At 47.1% G+C, this 18,903-nt stretch overlaps 1 protein-coding gene across 2 annotated transcripts in view; it reads right to left on the reverse strand.

Annotated features, from left to right (window-relative positions):
• LOC143474250 (RNA-binding motif, single-stranded-interacting protein 3-like) overlaps nt 1-18,472 on the reverse strand; it is a 38,510-nt gene extending 20,038 nt beyond the window's left edge. For both annotated transcript variants that reach the window (XM_076971654.1, XM_076971653.1), the window contains exon 1: nt 17,865-18,472. In XM_076971654.1, the coding sequence (XP_076827769.1) occupies nt 17,865-17,939 (75 nt within the window). In that variant the 5' untranslated portion in view covers nt 17,940-18,472. The remainder of the gene's footprint in view (nt 1-17,864) is intronic.
• Between the last annotated feature and the right edge of the window lie 431 nt (nt 18,473-18,903).

Genomic DNA, 18,903 nt, shown 5'->3' on the forward strand with positions numbered 1-18,903 from the left:
ACAGAATGTGTGAATATTTAAGCTCTTTTAAAGCTGTAATATAAATGTATAAGTCACTTCCTACAAAATCTGCAAGAAATTAAAACTATTAAAGGACAGGGCCAAAAGCAGAGTTAATTTCTGTGGCGCTTTAAAAAGGAACATTAATATATCTCCATATGTAGATATCGTTTCCTTCTCAACCCACCCCCTTAGGAACAGGCATCTCATATTCAAATATGAGGAAACAATCAGTGTCTTCCTCATTTGCATATGAACAGGAGACGGGAAGTTCACAAATCCGCAGCAGTCCATTTGAATCCGAGAATGACTTCTTCCTGTATTATTATGAGAAACAGTTCAATAGTGCGTGCGCGTTTCTCTGTCCTCTCCGGTACCGATCTTCTAGCTGAAATTAACATCAGAATAAGAAGCTTCCTCAGACCACAGCACCGTCCTCACAGGCACCAGCACTCCACAGACCACTGTTGCCCTGGCAACAAAGCGTAGGACAAGGAAAGACCTTATCAATCAATTATGTCTCTACCAGGGACAATGACCTACAGGGTTATGATTCCTCCTTAGTTTATCAAATTCATTACAGCCTCAGTCAGAGAGCTACCACTTTTAAAAATTCTATCCTTTGCAAGGAGGTCTGACCACTATGTCTGACCTCGCATGCATCTCTTGTAAAATTGCATGATTTGTAATACATACTGCTAACTAGAAAACCAGCAGTTAATTCACAAAGCTGCTGTGATGTAGGGACTGATTGTAGCCCTACAAGCACACTCTTTAAGCCAGATCTTCCCGGTATCAGTCAAGAGAAGAGTTCATGACGCTTAACTAACTTTTCTTTCCTTTTATGTTTCATTTTTGTATTGTTGTGTAGCCCATGGAAATGTTGTTCTAGCTTTTTTTTTATTCCTCTTTCAGGCTTGTTCGACTGCTAGCTTTTCCAGAGCGTTACACAGACACTCTCCAGTCGGTCTAAACACCATTCGCCTGCAGCCAATACCAATCTGAGCAAACCTTGTAAAACTATACTCAACAGGTGAGATTTGGTATAGCTGTTTAAACCATGATCCGAAAGCCTTAAAAATGAATGCCCTCTGCATAATAGATTTTGTCCAAAGTGGCATTTAAGACACAGTAGGCAATAGCCAGTTATCTTTCAGACACCGATGTGGTAATTGAAACCCTTTGGAGTGTTCTAGTGTTAACTGCGATCTGAATAAAACCTGCACACAAACCAGCACGCTGTATTTATTTGGTAGGTCTAAGCTGAGTCTACATGCTGCTTTACAGCATGCACAGATGCATGCTGGGAGAAGTGTTGCTCTCACACACCGCGGCCACTCGTGCTGCTCGGTGCACTGACTCAGCGTTCCAGTCTGTTAGTCACACGCCATCAAACACTGGCACAGGACGTCAGTCAAGTGTCTGCGCGGTTACTGATTCTGAACCTCACGCCAAAGTCCCAGCCGAGGCTGGGAACAAGACCGTGCCCTGGGAACAAGACCGTGCCCTGGACGTGGACATGCGCGTTTCAATGTCAGCTCTCTCGGCGCTTGTTGGCATGGCGGCAGGAGAAAACACAGCTTAGCCAGACGTCGCTACTGACATGAGCAAAAATAATTTGTACGCGCATAATTCATGCAAGTCTCTGAAACACTCAACACACACACCACATCTTCAGCAGAACGTTTCATCCCTCTAGTAAATTTATTTTAAGTCAATACTTAAAAGCAAAAACAAGCACATTAGGTAAACTCTTCATGGCCAGAATGCATTTGGTACTGATTTATTTAATGGCTATATCCAATTACCCTGAAAGATTAGAAGTTTGTATTTTCCTTACCTTCCTTTTTTATTTTATGAAGGATGAAAAAGAAGAAATGAAGACAAAGATGAAATAAGGTCATAGTATTTACTTCTGAAACCGGACACAGTAAACAACTTAGTTGTTTTTTTTACTTGCTTTACAGTGTATCTCGTGAGAATATGGTGCTTTTGTGTTGCTATGGAAAGTCCGTTCAGAGCCATGATGAATGTGACAGCATCATTTCTTTGCTGGTATCATTGTGAGTTCTCACCCATCCAAGCCATTTAGCACATGGCACTGATAAAGCAGATCCGTATTTCTAAGGGTTTAAGCAAGGCTTTATGTTTTCTGGACAGTCCTCATGCTGTATTCAATGCAGGCTGCTTGTCCACCCACTCAATGTAATTATCTCCAGAGATATTTGTGTTCCTGGACACAATGTTATCATTCAGGCAAACAATCAGGGCTGGAGCTTTACTTTAATGCAACCACAGCTTGTCTCTTTTAAATGCTTGATGGAGATGAGGAGTGGGAGAAGAAAAAAAAATCAATTTATTTTTGCATAATAACAGCTATGCTGCACACACACACACACACACACACACACACACACACACACACACACACACACACACACACACACACACACACACACACACACACACACACACACAGTTCAGAATAACAGCCCCCTCCCACTCTCTCCCTTACTGTCAGCGTGCCAATTACTGTACAGGCAGGTAACATCCGCTCCAGCCAGGCTTCATTCGCCCGAGCCCATTATGAGTTAGACACAATATGATGGGCCTGTTTAGTGGGACACTGCACCGCAACAATGCTGCACACACACACACACACACATGCTCACACACACACACACACACACATGCTCACACACACATGCTCACACACACATGCTCACACACACACACACACACACACACACACACACACACACACACACACACACACACACACACACACACACACACACACACACACACACACACACACAGGAATTGTCTTTACATGCTAAAGAGGATATTATATTTGCTCTCTGGTATGTCTTCAGTGCTATAGGATATGCAGGTATTTAGTAAATGGGAATCACAATACCCTAAAGCCATGCATGAATACTGGATGCTAAGTGTGGGACCCCTATGGCTGTGGGCTGTGGGACCCCTATATGGCATTCATATAATGTAGGATATATATATATATATATATATATATATATATATATATATATATATATATATATATATATATATATATATATATATATATATATATATATATATAAAACGGACAACTGAATGTGCAGCTTCTTTCTGGGAGATTTAATATACACAGAAAAGTAAAGACAGAGAGTGAAAGAAAAGTAAAGACGGGTACTGAAGTAATACAGAGAGTGATAGAAAAGTAAAGACAGGGTATAGGACAGTGATACAGAGAGTGAGAGAGAGGGAGAGAGAGAGGGAGAGAGAGAGAGAGATCCAGAACCTTGGAAAGGGCTTCCTGTTGTTAATAATTGATCCCCTAAAAACAGTGTGTGGTTATAATTGGTGGTAAGAGGTAATCTGGGCACAGACACTTTCTGTCTTCAGATTCCAGGAAACAGGTTTCAGTGGATTGAGGGTGCAGCCCCCCCTCCCTTCATCCCCCCAGCTCCCATGCCCCCCTCCCCCCAAGGTAGCAGATCCAGAGAGCATCTGAAATCGAAACCTACCTGGAACCATCCACACACTGCAGATCCTGAGAATTAATGTCTCGCCACACCCAGCAACCAGCTAGTCGTCACAACTATATCGTCAACATACTTTACATTTTTGCTGATTGTGTATTTATTTTTCTCAGGTGTATTCATATCACTTTTTGTTAATAAGGATATTACTATAAAATTTACAAACATTCAGCTATTAATGTTCCTTTATTCGATGCACCTCAGTCTCATGTAACTAATCTAACAGCCAAGCTAAGCACGTGAAAAACGACACAATTGGGATGAAGACCAGGTCTCATCTGGATAAGATACCATCTGTGAATGGGTTTCTCCTGCTGTATAAAACAGAGTTATGGAGGCTTTGAAGATTCTATGTCCTAATAAGCGAAGACCCACTCTGAGAACTAGCAGGGCAACCTCAGGTTCATCTGATCCAGGTATATATATATATATATATATATATATATATATATATATATATATATATATATATATATATATATATATCCAGGTTCATCTGATCCAGGTATATATATATATCCAGGTTCATCTGATCCAGGTAGTATATATATATATATATATATATATATCCAGGTTCATCTGATCCAGGTATATATATATATCCAGGTTCATCTGATCCAGGTATATATATATATATCCAGGTTCATCTGATCCAGGTATATATATATATATCCAGGTTCATCTGATCCAGGTATATATATATATCCAGGTTCATCTGATCCAGGTATATATATATATCCAGGTTCATCTGATCCAGGTATATATATATATCCAGGTTCATCTGATCCAGGTAGTATATATATATATATATATATATATATATATATATATATATATATATATATATATATATATCCAGGTTCATCTGATCCAGGTAGTATATATATATATATATATATATATATATATATATATATATATATATATATTCCAGGTTCATCTGATCCAGGTCCCATGAGCAGTTCTGCTTGCAGTGTCACGCCTTGTGCAATCTCAGGAAAAAAAAATAAAAAATACGCCATGGTCTTTTCGCAAAGACGAGTTTGATTTAGGCTCACTGGAGGCGTGCTAAGAGAAGTGAGTCCATTTATTCTGCAAAGTCAAAGTGAAAGGCCCGCTAGTTCACTTCTATAAAAGACGGACAGGTGTTCGGATACGGCCAGTATGTTTGTGTGGTTATGTCCGTTAGAATTTGCCATAACAAATTAAGGAAGCGTCACTGCCACATGTGTTTTGTTTCTTTTCATCTCTCTCCACTGGGTCTTTGCACCATGGTGATCTGCGGATCTACACGTGTCTGTCCTTTTGCATTATGCAAGGCCACTTCAGCATGCACACAGGGCTTTAGCTGGGCGGATGGAGGAAACCAGACCGTCGTTGGCCTCTGCTTTGAGGAAGAGGCCCTAACTCCAGCTCACCCTCTGCCTCCCTCCCCACCATTCACCCAGCACCCTATAAAATATGAAGCAGGGACTATCAGCCTTAGTTTAAGATGCACATGCCATGCCCCCTGTAAATGTACTTTCCCTGACTCTCCCTGATCTGATCTACTCTCTCTCTCTCTCTCTCTCTCTCTTTCTCTCTCTCTCTCTCACTCAATCTATCTCTTTCTTTTTATCTTGCTGCGTCTGTGAACCTTGTACTGCATGGGTGACACATTTGGCCTCCTGCACAGTGTGTGCGTTTGACCCAGATCCTTCCTCCTCTCACGCTCTGAGAGCCGGAGACGAGCACCCTGTGTTGTACAATTAAGCCCGCTATGCTTGCATAATGTGCTCTGAAGGGTCCTTGTCAAATAAAAGGTGTTGAAGTGCAGAACAAAAAGCAACAAAAGAACTGACACCAGCATGCTAGGGAGTGCATCTTTATATCTTTAATGTAGCATTCAGTTTGGAGATTATGCAGGAATAATTGCGTCCAGTTACCAGTGCTACAGGCAACGTAATCGATCCACAAAGAAGGAAAAAGGTTGACAGGTGGATTAAAAGGATTGTTTGAAACCAGAACCCTCAGTTCATGTGAGAACTAGTCCAGAGAAGAGCTCATGTCAGGCATGGTGTCAGTCATGCCGTCAATCATGGTGTATACATAAATAAACATTCCTCACTCAGATGTTGGATGATAATGAGGTAACTCTCAGACAATATCAATCACAGAAAATAACTTTTTCCTCTCTAAGGGCAGTTTATTTTATGTATTCAGTGAATAAAAGCCGCAACCCAATTTAATGTATAATTCCACTGCCACAGTAACAGCGGTTTTATTGGAAGAGAATAGCCTAAATTTAGTTCCCCGACAAGACTCACAACTGCACTCTGAAAATGGCTTCATTTGTTGTGAAGATGTTTGCCTTAATTGGCTTGTGAAAATGAGCAAACTTCAATTGCAATGCATTAATTGTTTACTACTCTAAATGTTGAGAAAGATTTAAAAATTAAATGATGAATCTGCAAAATGGCAGAGTAAGATCATTAATTGCAATGGGACAGACGCAAAACAGAAAAATGACGATGATTGCTGCCAGAACAAGTAAAATGGCATCTCAAATGACAGCTGATTACATTTAGAAGGAAGGAATCACTATAATAAAAAAAAAAAAGTATTAACAGTTAAGCAGAATCGTAGTATGTGTATAAAATTTCAGCAAATTAAATTAAAACGAATAAAAATCAAAATCAATGGGTTATGCATCATAATACTCACTTATAGCTAATATAGCTAATCTACTACAGTCATATTCATTTCATTTTTTTTTTTTCCTGTTTTCTACAGTCAATGGACTTTTCTGCCGTGATCACAATGAATGAATATCAGCTGTAGGGATCCAGTTATGCTCTCTGTCACTGGACTGAACTAGTACCTGCTGCTGCTACCAGATATTTGTGTAGGGTACAGCAAGCTCTCTGCAGGCTATGGAGAGTATGGATAACAGTGAGGCATGGAGTGACCTGGGCCTTTAGACACTCTTACTGAGTGTGTGTGTGTGTGTTTGTGTGTGTGTGTGCGTGCGTGCGTGCGTGCGTGCGTGCGTGCGTGCGTGCGTGCGTGTGTGTGTGTGTGTGTGCGCGCGTGCGTGTGTGTGTGTGTGTTTGTGCTTGTGCTCCCAGATTCTGATAGGCTCATTATGAAGGCTGGGATTTGCTGACTTTGGGCATTACGTGGAGTTTGTTTGTAGTCTCATTAGGACTGGGCAGTTAAACCTAAGACTTCTGCTGACCCCTGGTTCTCCTCTGCCAGCTGGGACCTTCAAGGTCAAATATAGCTTACCATACATACAAAACCCCCAGGGTCCTTTTATGAATTTCAATATGTGCTCTAATTGGCTCATATGGGCTTCATGTCCACCGCAAAGTAATGAGTGAGGTCATTAGTATGCAGTCCACGTGCACGGCAGTACCACACGTAGATACACACATTCACGTGGTGATGGTGGTGGTGGTGGTGGTCTCTCACGGTTTTTTCCCGCTCTGCTAACACCCATTCATTAAAGGACGCAGCACCGTGGCCCTGAGAACGCCACACCCCCCATTAGACGCTCGAGCCGCGCGAACACGCCCAGAACACACGCTACGCGTCTGCGGACGTCCTTCCGCTGGTTCTGAAGTGTCTGATGGGCCTGATGGAACACGAGGCACCATGGAGGGGAGCACAGACACACAGTGCAGACAGTGGGGGGAGCAGGAAGCGAAGACACATAAAAAGTTGAACATCCTCTCCAAACCAGCTTCCTTTCTCCTGCCGCCACACAGAGATGAAAGGGCTTCGCTCTTACAAAGGCAGAAAAGGAACCAACCACCACTTTGGCCCAACTAAACGCATTTCATCTCAGCCGCATAATGAGGCAATGGCAAACTGTGAGAAGTCTTACCAGGACTGAGAACGAAGAGGAAGAGGGCGAACGAACCAGTGAGCCCATGTGCACAGAGTGGAGCCTAGAGGTCCAATGTGCCTGAAAGATCACTGCAGTCTGACAGCAGGCACAGAGCAGGCATACACAGAGTGGGCATATATAGTGTGGGCATGTATAGAGTGGGCATATATAGAGTGGGCATATGTAAGGTGGGCATATATAGAGTGGGCATATGTAGAGTGGGCATATATAGAGTGGACATATGTAAGGTGGGCATATATAGAGTGGGCATATGTAGAGTGGGCATATATAGAGTGGACATATGTAAGGTGGGCATATATAGAGTGGGCATGAATAGAGTGGGTGTATATAGAGTGGGTATACATAGAGTGGGCATACTTAGTACAGTGTGGGCAAACAGAGAGTAGGCATATATAGAGTGGGCATATGTAGAGCAGCAGTAACACACGCATGCATGCTACTCATACCTGCAGTTGGCTAACACACACGCCCACACACACACACACACACACACACACACACACACACACACACACACACACACACACACACGATGGCCTGGGTAGTGCAGGGTGAGTGAGGGCAGTTGGAGAGGCTTAATCATTCATCAAACCAGGGAGCTTAATAAAACATGCAGGGCTACTCTCCCGCATTTTAGCAAAGTGCCTTTCTTACTGCCACTGCCTCACTTACACAATAACTGTGACGAGTCTGATGTGGGGGCTGATGTGTTTTCGTGAGACAGCCTTCTATGTGAATGAAAGAACAAATAAGATTTATCGAGAGGAGCGAGACCAGGAGGCTCCTGTGCGTGTTGAAGATTAGAGGAGGACGTCACCCAGCCTGTAGTGTCTGTAATAGTAATCCTGGGAGACCTTTAACACCTCCCCACCATCAGCCAAACTGAACGCACTGGTGCCGCACTTGGACAGAGAGGAATCAAAAAAGCTCATTTAGATTATGCTCACTACTGCAGAGCACGCAGGCGAGAGAAGGCGAGAGAGGAAGGGGTTGCAATCAAGGCCAGTGTTGTGTGACAGACAGTCTGGCTAATAAGTCTAGCCTGGAACTCTCCATTGCCTGCGACCTCCAAATGCAACAGAATGAAGTGAACCAGACCAAGAGGAAAGACAACTGCTGACTTGAACACCGTAATTAACAAGAAGAGCTGTTCACTGGAGACACACTGGCCACCTGCTTCCCGCAAGAATTCATCGAGAAAAGGGGAACCATCCTAACTAATATTGTGCTGATAGAACAGTTCTGTGACTCGTTCGCAATGAGCAGTAACTACACAAGGGGGTGACAGCACACTTTAGGGTGTCATTAGCCACTCTCTTCATGGCCTTGGGCCTTGGGATGTGTTTGGACAGGTCTTTGAGTGCCCGCCACGGAAATTATCCCAAATAAAAGCATGTGGGCTGTGCAAATTAATTCAACCAGATCGCAACAAAAGCGCTGTTTACATAAACTAATCCCAGGCAGCCCGCTAGCATTTGGGCTAGTTCCAGCAGCCTCCGCCCGGACATGATATCTGTAGTTATTAATCAGCCATGCATGGAGCACTTGGAAAACTGTGAAGACTTGATCTAATCGAGAAAGTAATGTGAACTACCAGTTTTTTCAGATGGCATCACCACTGTCTTTAGGGGATGGATAGGACCACTGTCTTTAGAGGATGTAAAGGGTCTTTCTCCAATATGTTCTTTCTGAAAGCATTGTTTGGTATGCCCCCCCCCCCCCCCCCCCCCCAACCGAACTCCCCACAACTCCCCACAACTCCCCCAACTCCCCCAACTCCATCCAGACGTGGAGAATTGGACGTGGTTATAGCAGGTTAAGAGCACAGTGGCTCTATCCGATTAGAGCAGCCTCTCCCAGGGCCTTAGCCACAGAAAAGGTGTGCATAAATTGGAAGAGTGAGGCAGGGAGGGTGGACAGCGAAATCCCTCAGGAGTGCGCACTCAAGGATTTATGATGCTTTACCTCGCCTGCTCCGTCCTTGGCTTTGACTGTGCTGTTTTCCGAGGGAAAAGGGTTCCAGTGTGTCTGATTAAAACGCAGGGGAAGGAGGGAAAGCACGACAAGCGAGAATAAAAAAGCCTCATGCTAGGATCCATGTGATGGGTGCCATGCCACGGGCATCCAGCTTCCCTCCAACACCCTCTCCTCCACCCAGACTCCCTCCAACACCCTCTCCTCCACCCAGACTCCCTCCAACACACTCTCCTCCACCCAACCTCCCTCCAACACCCTCTCCTCCACCCAGACTCCCTCCAACACACTCTCCTCCACCCAGACTCCCTCCAACACCCTCTCCTCCACCCAGACTCCCTCCAACACACTCTCCTCCACCCAACCTCCCTCCAACACCCTCTCCTCCACCCAGACTCCCTCCAACACCCTCTCCTCCACCCAGACTCCCTCCAACACCCTCTCCTCCACCCAGACTCCCTCCAACACACTCTCCTCCACCCAACCTCCCTCCAACACCCTCTCCTCCACCCAGACTCCCTCCAACACACTCTCCTCCACCCAGACTCCCTCCAACACCCTCTCCTCCACCCAGACTCCCTCCAACACCCTCTCCTCCACCCAGACTCCCTCCAACACACTCTCCTCCACCCAGACTCCCTCCAACACCCTCTCCTCCACCCAACCTCCCTCCAACACCCTCTCCTCCACCCAGACTCCCTCCAACACACTCTCCTCCACCCAACCTCCCTCCAACACCCTCTCCTCCACCCAGACTCCCTCCAACACCCTCTCCTCCACCCAACCTCCCTCCAACACCCTCTCCTCCACCCAACCTCCCTCCAACACCCTCTCCTCCACCCAGACTCCCTCCAACACCCTCTCCTCCACCCAACCTCCCTCCACCCAACCTCCCTCCAACACCCTCTCCTCCACCCAACCTCCCTCCAACACCCTCTCCTCCACCCAACCTCCCTCCAACACCCTCTCCTCCACCCAGACTCCCTCCAACACCCTCTCCTCCACCCAACCTCCCTCCAACACCCTCTCCTCCACCCAACCTCCCTCCAACACCCTCTCCTCCACCCAGACTCCCTCCAACACCCTCTCCTCCACCCAACCTCCCTCCACCCAACCTCCCTCCAACACCCTCTCCTCCACCCAGACTCCCTCCAACACCCTCTCCTCCACCCACACTCCCTCCAACACCCTCTCCTTCACCACCCTCTCCTTCACCCAACCTTCCTCAAACACCCTCTCCTCCAACACCCTCTCCTCCAACACCCTCTCCTCCAACACCCTCTCCTCCACCACCCTCTCCTCCACCCAACCTCCCTCCAACACCCTCTCCTCCGTGCAGCACATCGGGAGCATTAGATATGCATGCTTATATTCATGCCTACATGTGACATGATGTTTATTACAGAATGCTAGATATTTGTAATCAACCGCAAGTGTAGGCTGGTCTAGCATCCCTTTGAAGCTGAAACCAATCCTAATATTTGTAGCATGACAGCTTTATATCTGCCCGTTAATCACACGTTGAAACACGTAGCCACACCCACACTGACATATACATCATGTTGCATGTTCATCCTACATATCTGGAGGAATGAACCACAGCCTCTAACCCAATACCAAACACCCTTCCACACAGCGTCTTCCCGAGCTCTAGCATAAATCCTCATTTGTCACCCACTTTATTAGAAACACCTACTTTGCACTTAACTTACACAATCTTAGCTTTTTATAACTCTTATCTTGTATTTTTATAAATATACAGTTCCAGACTGTAGCACAATTCATCACCGCTCTGGTCATTTTCTGACCAGAGGTCACTCCTGTGCAGTTATTACACTAACACACAGTGTGCACTGCCAGAAGATGAGATGTAGACATTGACCGTATACCTACGGCGTTGCTTCTCAAGCAAGAGTTCCTGATGAAGCATCGTCTCTAAGAAAGCGGCCAGTGAACGTGCGTTTAAAGCTGGAGCCATCACTAAGCCACTGAGCGGAGATCTTTCCCCTGGCTCTACCACACTCTTGCTGATTGGTGAGAACACGGCTCCATGGCCGTGGCGTGTGAAGGCCTGGAGGGAGAGGCTCCGCCCAGCGCATGTGAGCTCCTTATCTCTGAGTGGCTGGAGCTGCTTCCTGTGTCTCTGCCATTTATCCCTGCTGCGTAGGCTTTGGCGAGCACTTACTCGCGGAGCCCGAAAAGCAAGCTGTGTGTAAAACCAAGAGCCAGGTCCTGTAAGGCCCTGAGAGAATCCATCAGGCCCTGGTTGTTATAAAGTGGTCCTTTATTAAAAATGCAGCGGGTCGTCCATTACTCCAGGAGCCTTGCTCCAGCACACACAAACCCATCGCCAGGATCTGTAGGGCCAGTCAGAGACATCCAATCATCTTAGGCATCTCACTATATGTAAAACGGAAAACCAAGAAAACGGATCTAACGGATCCAACTGATAAAAGCAAGCAAAGGCTGCAAATCAGAGGTTTAGAGATGTTTTTTTCATTTCTAAAACAAAGACAGCCTTAAGCAGCCAACATCCTTCTATAGGCGTATGCTTGGCTAGTATTTTCCTATTTTCTTAGTCAACCCCACCCCTCTGAACAGATGGCTGAAGAGAATGCCCAGGACACAGTGGGAGATAGAGATGTGGGGGGGGGGAGATGGATGGATGGATAAGGAAGTGCGAGAGAAACAGACAGACACATGCTGATGGACTACAGTATGGGAAACCAAAAATAAAATAGAATTTTATTTGTTTTTTTTTTTTTTAATGATTGGGGTTTTTGTGACCAAAAAAATGTGACCAACATACTGGCTAGTATACTACACAGACTCACAACTAGAACATTGTGTGACAGTCATCAATCCCTCACCTAGAACATGGATTTGCATAATTCATGATGATTTATTTTTCTCTGCTGTTACTGCTCAACATTAAAGGTTCAAAGCAAACCAACCACTTCCTGTCCTGAGCATTTATAAAGGAAGTAGAGCAGGAATGACTGATGACAAAAGAGAGAGGGGAGACAGAAGCTTTACACCCCCTCCCACCCCACAAAAAAAGTAATTAAAATTGTTCATATTAATTTTTTTAAGGTTTTATGTAATCATATTTCTTTGTGTGCCAATGATTAACAATTAAAGCTAAAAATAACTGCTAATACCACTATGTATTGCTTTAGGAGCCTGTAAGAATGCAACTGGTGCAACAGACACATTTTTAAGTAAACTGTGTCATTCTGTGAAACATCGTGTGTGCTCTGTGTCAGTGGCATCGTGTGTGCCCTGTGTCAGTGGCATCGTGTGTGCCCTGTGTCAGTGGCATCGTGTGTGCCCTGTGTCAGTGGCATCATGTATGCCCTGTGTCAGTGGCATCATGTATGCCCTGTGTCAGTGGCATTGTGTGTGCCCTGTGTCAGTGGCATCGTGTGTGCCCTGTGTCAGTGGCATCGTGTGTGCCCTGTGTCAGTGGCATTGTGTGTGCCTTGTGTCAGTGGCATTATGTGTGCCCTGTGTCAGTGGCATTATGTGTGCCCTGTGTCAGTGGCATTATGTGTGCCCTGTGTCAGTGGCATTATGTGTGCCCTGTGTCAGTGGAATTGTGTGTGCCCTGTGTCAGTGGCACTGTGTGTGCCCTTTGTCAGTGGCATCGTGTATGCCCTGTGTCAGTGGCATTGTGTGTGCCCTATGCACAGTTCCCACAGTGCAGCTGTGGAGTAGCTGAATCATTAGTACAAGACTAGTGGAATTAGTCTACATGAGTATTTGTTGACCTTTGGTAGCGCTGGAGAGTAGCGTGCAGTTGAGCGGAGGGTGAAGCATCTGGAGGTCAATGCACCCCAAATCCTGAGGTTTCTCCACCGATCTCTCAAACCCGGGAATGGCTGATTACAGGCATGAATACACAGGAAGCACTTTACTGCACAAACATTGGAGAGCCAATTCGCTAGCTGTGCTTACATGTATAATTTACGCACAAACACATACACACCCACACACATGTTAACGTTGGGTGCCTGTGTGATATGCCTCTGGCTAATTACGCCTCTGCTGAAAACTCTCTTTTACTCACCCCCTTATTTTATATCCACAAAGGAAGCTGTTGGCTAGCACAGGTTGAAAAATACTAGTCAGAATATTCAGTGTTGACAGCATTCATTTGACCACTGCTCCAAGAAACGAAAAACTGTAAATTATTGTACCAAAATATCTAAGATAAGGTGCATAAATGTGATATTACTATGTCTGTGTAAGGCTGAGTTTGATTACATATACAATCGTTAGTGGCTGATAACCTAGTTTGCATTTATAGGAATAACTATTGATTTACTAGCAGTTTACTGAAAGAAAGAAACGAAAGCTGTCTCGAGGTTGGAGTTACCTAAAGGTAAAATTCTAAAGGGAAAACATATGCAGGAAGGTTGTAATTATCCACTAGCAGAGCAAATAGCATATTGCTGTGCAATAATCCAAAGTGACATTGTGAGCCCAAGAAAACTAATGAGCTTCATAGCCAGAGTGCTGCTTCCATTGTGGGACACGCCGCAGACACGCCGCAGACACGCCGCAGACATGCCGCAGACATGCCGCAGACACGCTGCAGACACGCTGCAGACACGCCGCAGACACGACACGCCGCAGACACACCGCAGACACGCCGCAGACACGCCGCAGACACGCCGCAGACACGCCGCAGACATGCCGCAGACACGCCGCAGACACGACACGCCGCAGACACGCTGCAGACACGCCGCAGACACGCCGCAGACACGCCGCAGACACGACACGCCGCAGACACGCCGCAGACACGCCGCAGACACGCTGCAGACACGCCGCAGACACGCCGCAGACACGCCGCAGACCCGCAGACACGCCGCAGACACGCCACAGACATGCCGCAGACACGCCGCAGACACGCCGCAGACACGCAGCAGACACGCCGCAGACCCGCAGACACCCCGCAGACACGCCGCAGACACGCCGCAGACACGCCGCAGACACGCTGCAGACACGCTGTGCATCATCCTCGTGCAGGCCAGTTAGCGTGCACTCACACAGAGACCAGGGATGCACAAACATCACTGCATGCGAGTTCTGATGCACAAGAAAGTGACCCTGGAGCAAAGATGAATGCACACGCACCAGCATGCGCACATGCATGCAGCAAACGCGCACACACTCTACAGCCTTCGTGCGGCTGATTGAATGGTTTAAGAGGCCCCGCAGCCTTCTGTTGACACAATACCAGGGGGGAATTACTTCCCCTTAAATCTATTTCATATCCCACTGGTCTATGACGGCTGTTATGGATACCTCTCTTTGCATGTGCAGTGCATGAGTACATGCACACACACACACACACACACACACACACACACACACACACACACACACACACACACACACACACACACACACACACACACCTATCCATCCTTCCATGCCCTGTTAAGTTCTCTGTGTAAGAGATGAGCAATCTGATACTGTACTTATGTAGGCAAGGTTTACCGGCCCAGTGTGTTCATTAGAAAGTAGCTGAGCAAACACTGGATGGAATATGACACCTCAATTCAAATATTGTTATTTAGACTCAGGATGTACCATCTTGATAAAAGCAATTCTTAATATAGATTAATACTCAGAGTCAGATTCACTTTGTGGACAAACTGATATGTGATCATAAATTCCACTGGTGAACTCTGCATTCAGGCTAATTACTTGGGAGCCACCCAGTTAGCAGCAACATAGACATAGAGAGGAGAGAGAGAGAGAGAGAGAGAGAGAGAGAGAGAGAGAGAGAGAAAGAATGAGGAAAGAACTGAGAGAGGGATTGAGAGGGAGACTGTGAAAGAGAGATTGAGAGTGGGATACTAAGTGAGGGATTGAGAGAAAGGGAATGAGAGAGGGACTGAGAGAAATGGAATGAGAGGGAATGAGAGAGAGGGATTAAGAGAGGGAATAAAAGAGAGGGACAGAGAAGGAGAATGAGAGAGGGATTGAGAGAGGGGAACTGAGAGAGAGGGACTGAGAGAGGGAGAATAAGAGGGGGACTGACAGGGAGGGAATGAGAGAGAGGGATTGAGAGTGAGAGAATGAGAGAGGGAATGAGAGAGAGGGATAGAGAGAAGGAATGAGAGAGAGGGATTGAGAGAGGGGGAATGAGAGAGGGGGACTGAGAGATGGAATGAGAGAGAGGGAATGAGCGAGAGGGAATGTGCGAGAGGGAATGAGAGAGGAGGACTGAGAGAGAGGGAATGAGAGAGGGGGACTAAGAGAGAGGGAATGAGAGAGGGGGACTGAGAGAGAGGGAATGAGAGAGGGGGACTAAGAGAGAGGGAATGAGAGAGGGGGACTGAGAGAGAGGGAATGAGAGAGGGGGACTAAGAGAGAGGGAATGAGAGAGGGGGAATGAGAGAGGGGGACTGAGAGAGAGGGAATGAGAGAGAGGGAATGAGAGAGAGGGAATGAGAGAGGGGGAATGAGAGAGGGGGACTAAGAGAGAGGGAATGAGAGAGGGGGAATGAGAGAGGGGGAATGAGAGAGAGGGAATGAGAGAGGGGGACTGAGAGAGGGGGACTAAGAGAGGGGGAATGAGAGAGGGGGACTAAGAGAGAGGGAATGAGAGAGGGGGACTAAGAGAGAGGGAATGAGAGAGGGGGAATGAGAGAGGGGGACTGAGAGAGAGGGAATGAGAGAGAGGGAATGAGAGAGAGGGAATGACAGAGGGGGAATGAGAGAGAGGGAATGAGAGAGGGGGAATGAGAGAGAGGGAATGAGAGAGAGGGAATGAGAGAGGGGGACTGAGAGAGGGGGACTGAGAGAGAGGGAATGAGAGAGGGGGAATGAGAGAGAGGGAATGAGAGAGAGGGAATGAGAGAGTGGGACTGAGAGAGAGGGAATGAGAGAGAGGGAATGAGGGGGTGGGGGTGGGGGGTGCAGGGTGATTGTGTGTCAGCTGTTGCTCTTCCCCACATGATTGATTTCCCCTGGAGGAATGCCTCCACTTTGAGAGCATGCCGGAATCAAGATTAATAAGAGGCCATTTACATCTCCAGTCTCTCTCTCTCTCTCTCTCTCTCTCTCTCTCTCTTTCTCACACACACACACACACACACACACACACACACACACACACACACACACACACTCTCACAAAAACACACACGTACAGTCATGCACACTAACATGGGGCCCTCATCCTTCACAGGCGAAGGCAAATATCTGAAATGTGAAACGCAGCGCTGCTCTGTGCCAGAAGTGTTCTCCATCTCCTCCAGTAATCAACCATCATTCCCAGACCACACCATTCTCCCCCCACTAAAGCCAACACTTGGCTCTAATGAGGCCAGCGGAAACCAGCCCCCCCACAATGAAAGCTTGACTGGAATATGCAGCATACATACATTCTGTTTCAGATATTCTGCTCTGTGGCTGCACTGGTGGTGCTATTTTAATCAATTAAATCAGGTGTTTATTATTATTGTTGGTGTTTATGTTGAAAACAAGAATGATGAAGGAATGACTCCAGGTCTCCTGTGGAGAGCTCCTGGGATCTTCATTTCAGAACAGAAGAAGGTGAGATTTAATTTGACTTGCCCTTGACGGCAGCAGGAAGCCATATAAAATGAACCTACTAAAAAATAATAGAGCTACAAGAAAATATAATGAACCTGTTAAAAAATAACGTCCCTATTCGAAAAATAATGGACCCCCGAGAAAAAAAGGTTAAATGTGAAAGGTCACCGCTCTGGTGGTCCATCGCTTAGGACAAGGTTGTTGAAAGCACAGACATGACAAGAGGCTGGAATGAGTTCTTCAGCTTTAGCAGCCATGAGGAAATTATGAGGAAATTATAACTGTTCTTGAGAAATCACGAGCAGAAGCTTGCGAGGGATTTGCCTACGCAGCTCTCATTTATCTCTGTGAAGTTCTCCACCCTCTTATTGGAGAAAGGCTTCTCTTCCTCGCTCGTTCACGCCCTTGGCCTGCAGCCTTCCTCTCCGTCAAAGCAACACACTCTCCAACTCTCACTTCAGGACCCATCCGACACAGGTGGCAACTTTCCTGCGGAGGGGGAGGAGATAAGGGTGAAGCACCCAGGCAGGTAGGGATCACCGGAGCGGTCTCGCCATCAATACCCTGTAATCAATGCTCCACTTCAGAGAGATGGATGTTATTATTCAAGCCCTCCATCACAGCCCAGGCTGCTGATGGGACAGAATCTCACAATTGCACGCGAGTGTGCGAGTGTGTCCAAGTCGATGTGTGCACGAGACAATTAGGCGCGATTTCACTCTACCCGCTTGCTGTCCTCTGGACCGGCAGTAAAGCACTGACAAACATCAAACATCATGTATTATGTGTCAGACATCGGCCACCATAGTGAGGAAAGAGAAAGGAGAGATAGAAAGAGAGTAAGAGAGAAGAAGAGATCCATAGAACCAGCACGCTACCTTGGTCTGGAGATACTGAGGGTAGTAGTAGGTGTACTGGGGGTACATTGGTTGTTGTTCCAAGCGTTTGCCCATGTAGCTGGAATCCCTCTGGCCGTGGCAGGATACGAAGACTCTCGTGCTGGGTGCAAAACTCCAAACGCCCCTGCTTCCCGGGCTGGAGGCCGGATCCGCCCGTGAACAGCGAGGAAAGGAGGGTGGAGGGAGAGAGAAAAAGAGTGATGGGGAGTGTCACAGGACCTCTGGCTGTCCTTCTGTCTGTCACTGTGTGGGAGTTGAGCTCAGCGTGGGAGACGCGTTCTCCTCTCACGCTGCCTGCGAAGGGGGAGGTGGAGGGGGACGGACGAAGAGATGGAGGGAGAGCCGAGAGGTGAGGACGGGATAGCCGTTAGTAAGGGAGACGCTTGCACGGAGAAGCGGCAGCAACATAAGAGAGAAGAGGAGAGAGACGGAGGGGGAAGGGATGGAGGTGGGGGGGGGAGCTGGCAGAAATCACTTCTCCGGAAAGCTCTCTGCGAGATTCCTGCTTATGCCTCTGACTTTGTCTCCCTCTCTGGCTCTCTCTTTTTCTCTCCCTCCCTCGCTTTGTGGCGTCTGTACAGTGTCAGGTCCTCTGGGAGGCTGTCAGATATCCCAGGCACACACTCTCCTCTGGCCGACTGCACAAAGAAGAGAGGCGGGCGGTGGAAGTGTGCGGATCAGATGGATGTTGGGCTGGAAGCGCACGCAGTCACAGGCACCAGACCCTCACGCCAGCGAGGACTCCCACATCCACTGCTGCGCGGAACAGCGCAAAACTCCTTCCCGGCACGGCAGGGGAAAAAATCCAGCACTATCCGAACGGCAGACAGTCGCGCGGACACCACACACACACGCTCGTCTTCCCGTGCGCACCTGATGTCTTCTCTTCACACAGCCTCCACGTCTCGCTCTCTCTCTCTCTCTCTCGCTCTCTCTCTCTCTCTCTCTCTCTCTCTCGCTCTCTATCTCTCTCTCCTGCTCGCCTGCGCGAGTGTGAATATGCGAGTGTGAGTGTGTG

This window comes from Brachyhypopomus gauderio, chromosome 13 (assembly GCF_052324685.1).
Source record: "Brachyhypopomus gauderio isolate BG-103 chromosome 13, BGAUD_0.2, whole genome shotgun sequence".
Lineage (NCBI taxonomy): Eukaryota > Metazoa > Chordata > Actinopteri > Gymnotiformes > Hypopomidae > Brachyhypopomus > Brachyhypopomus gauderio.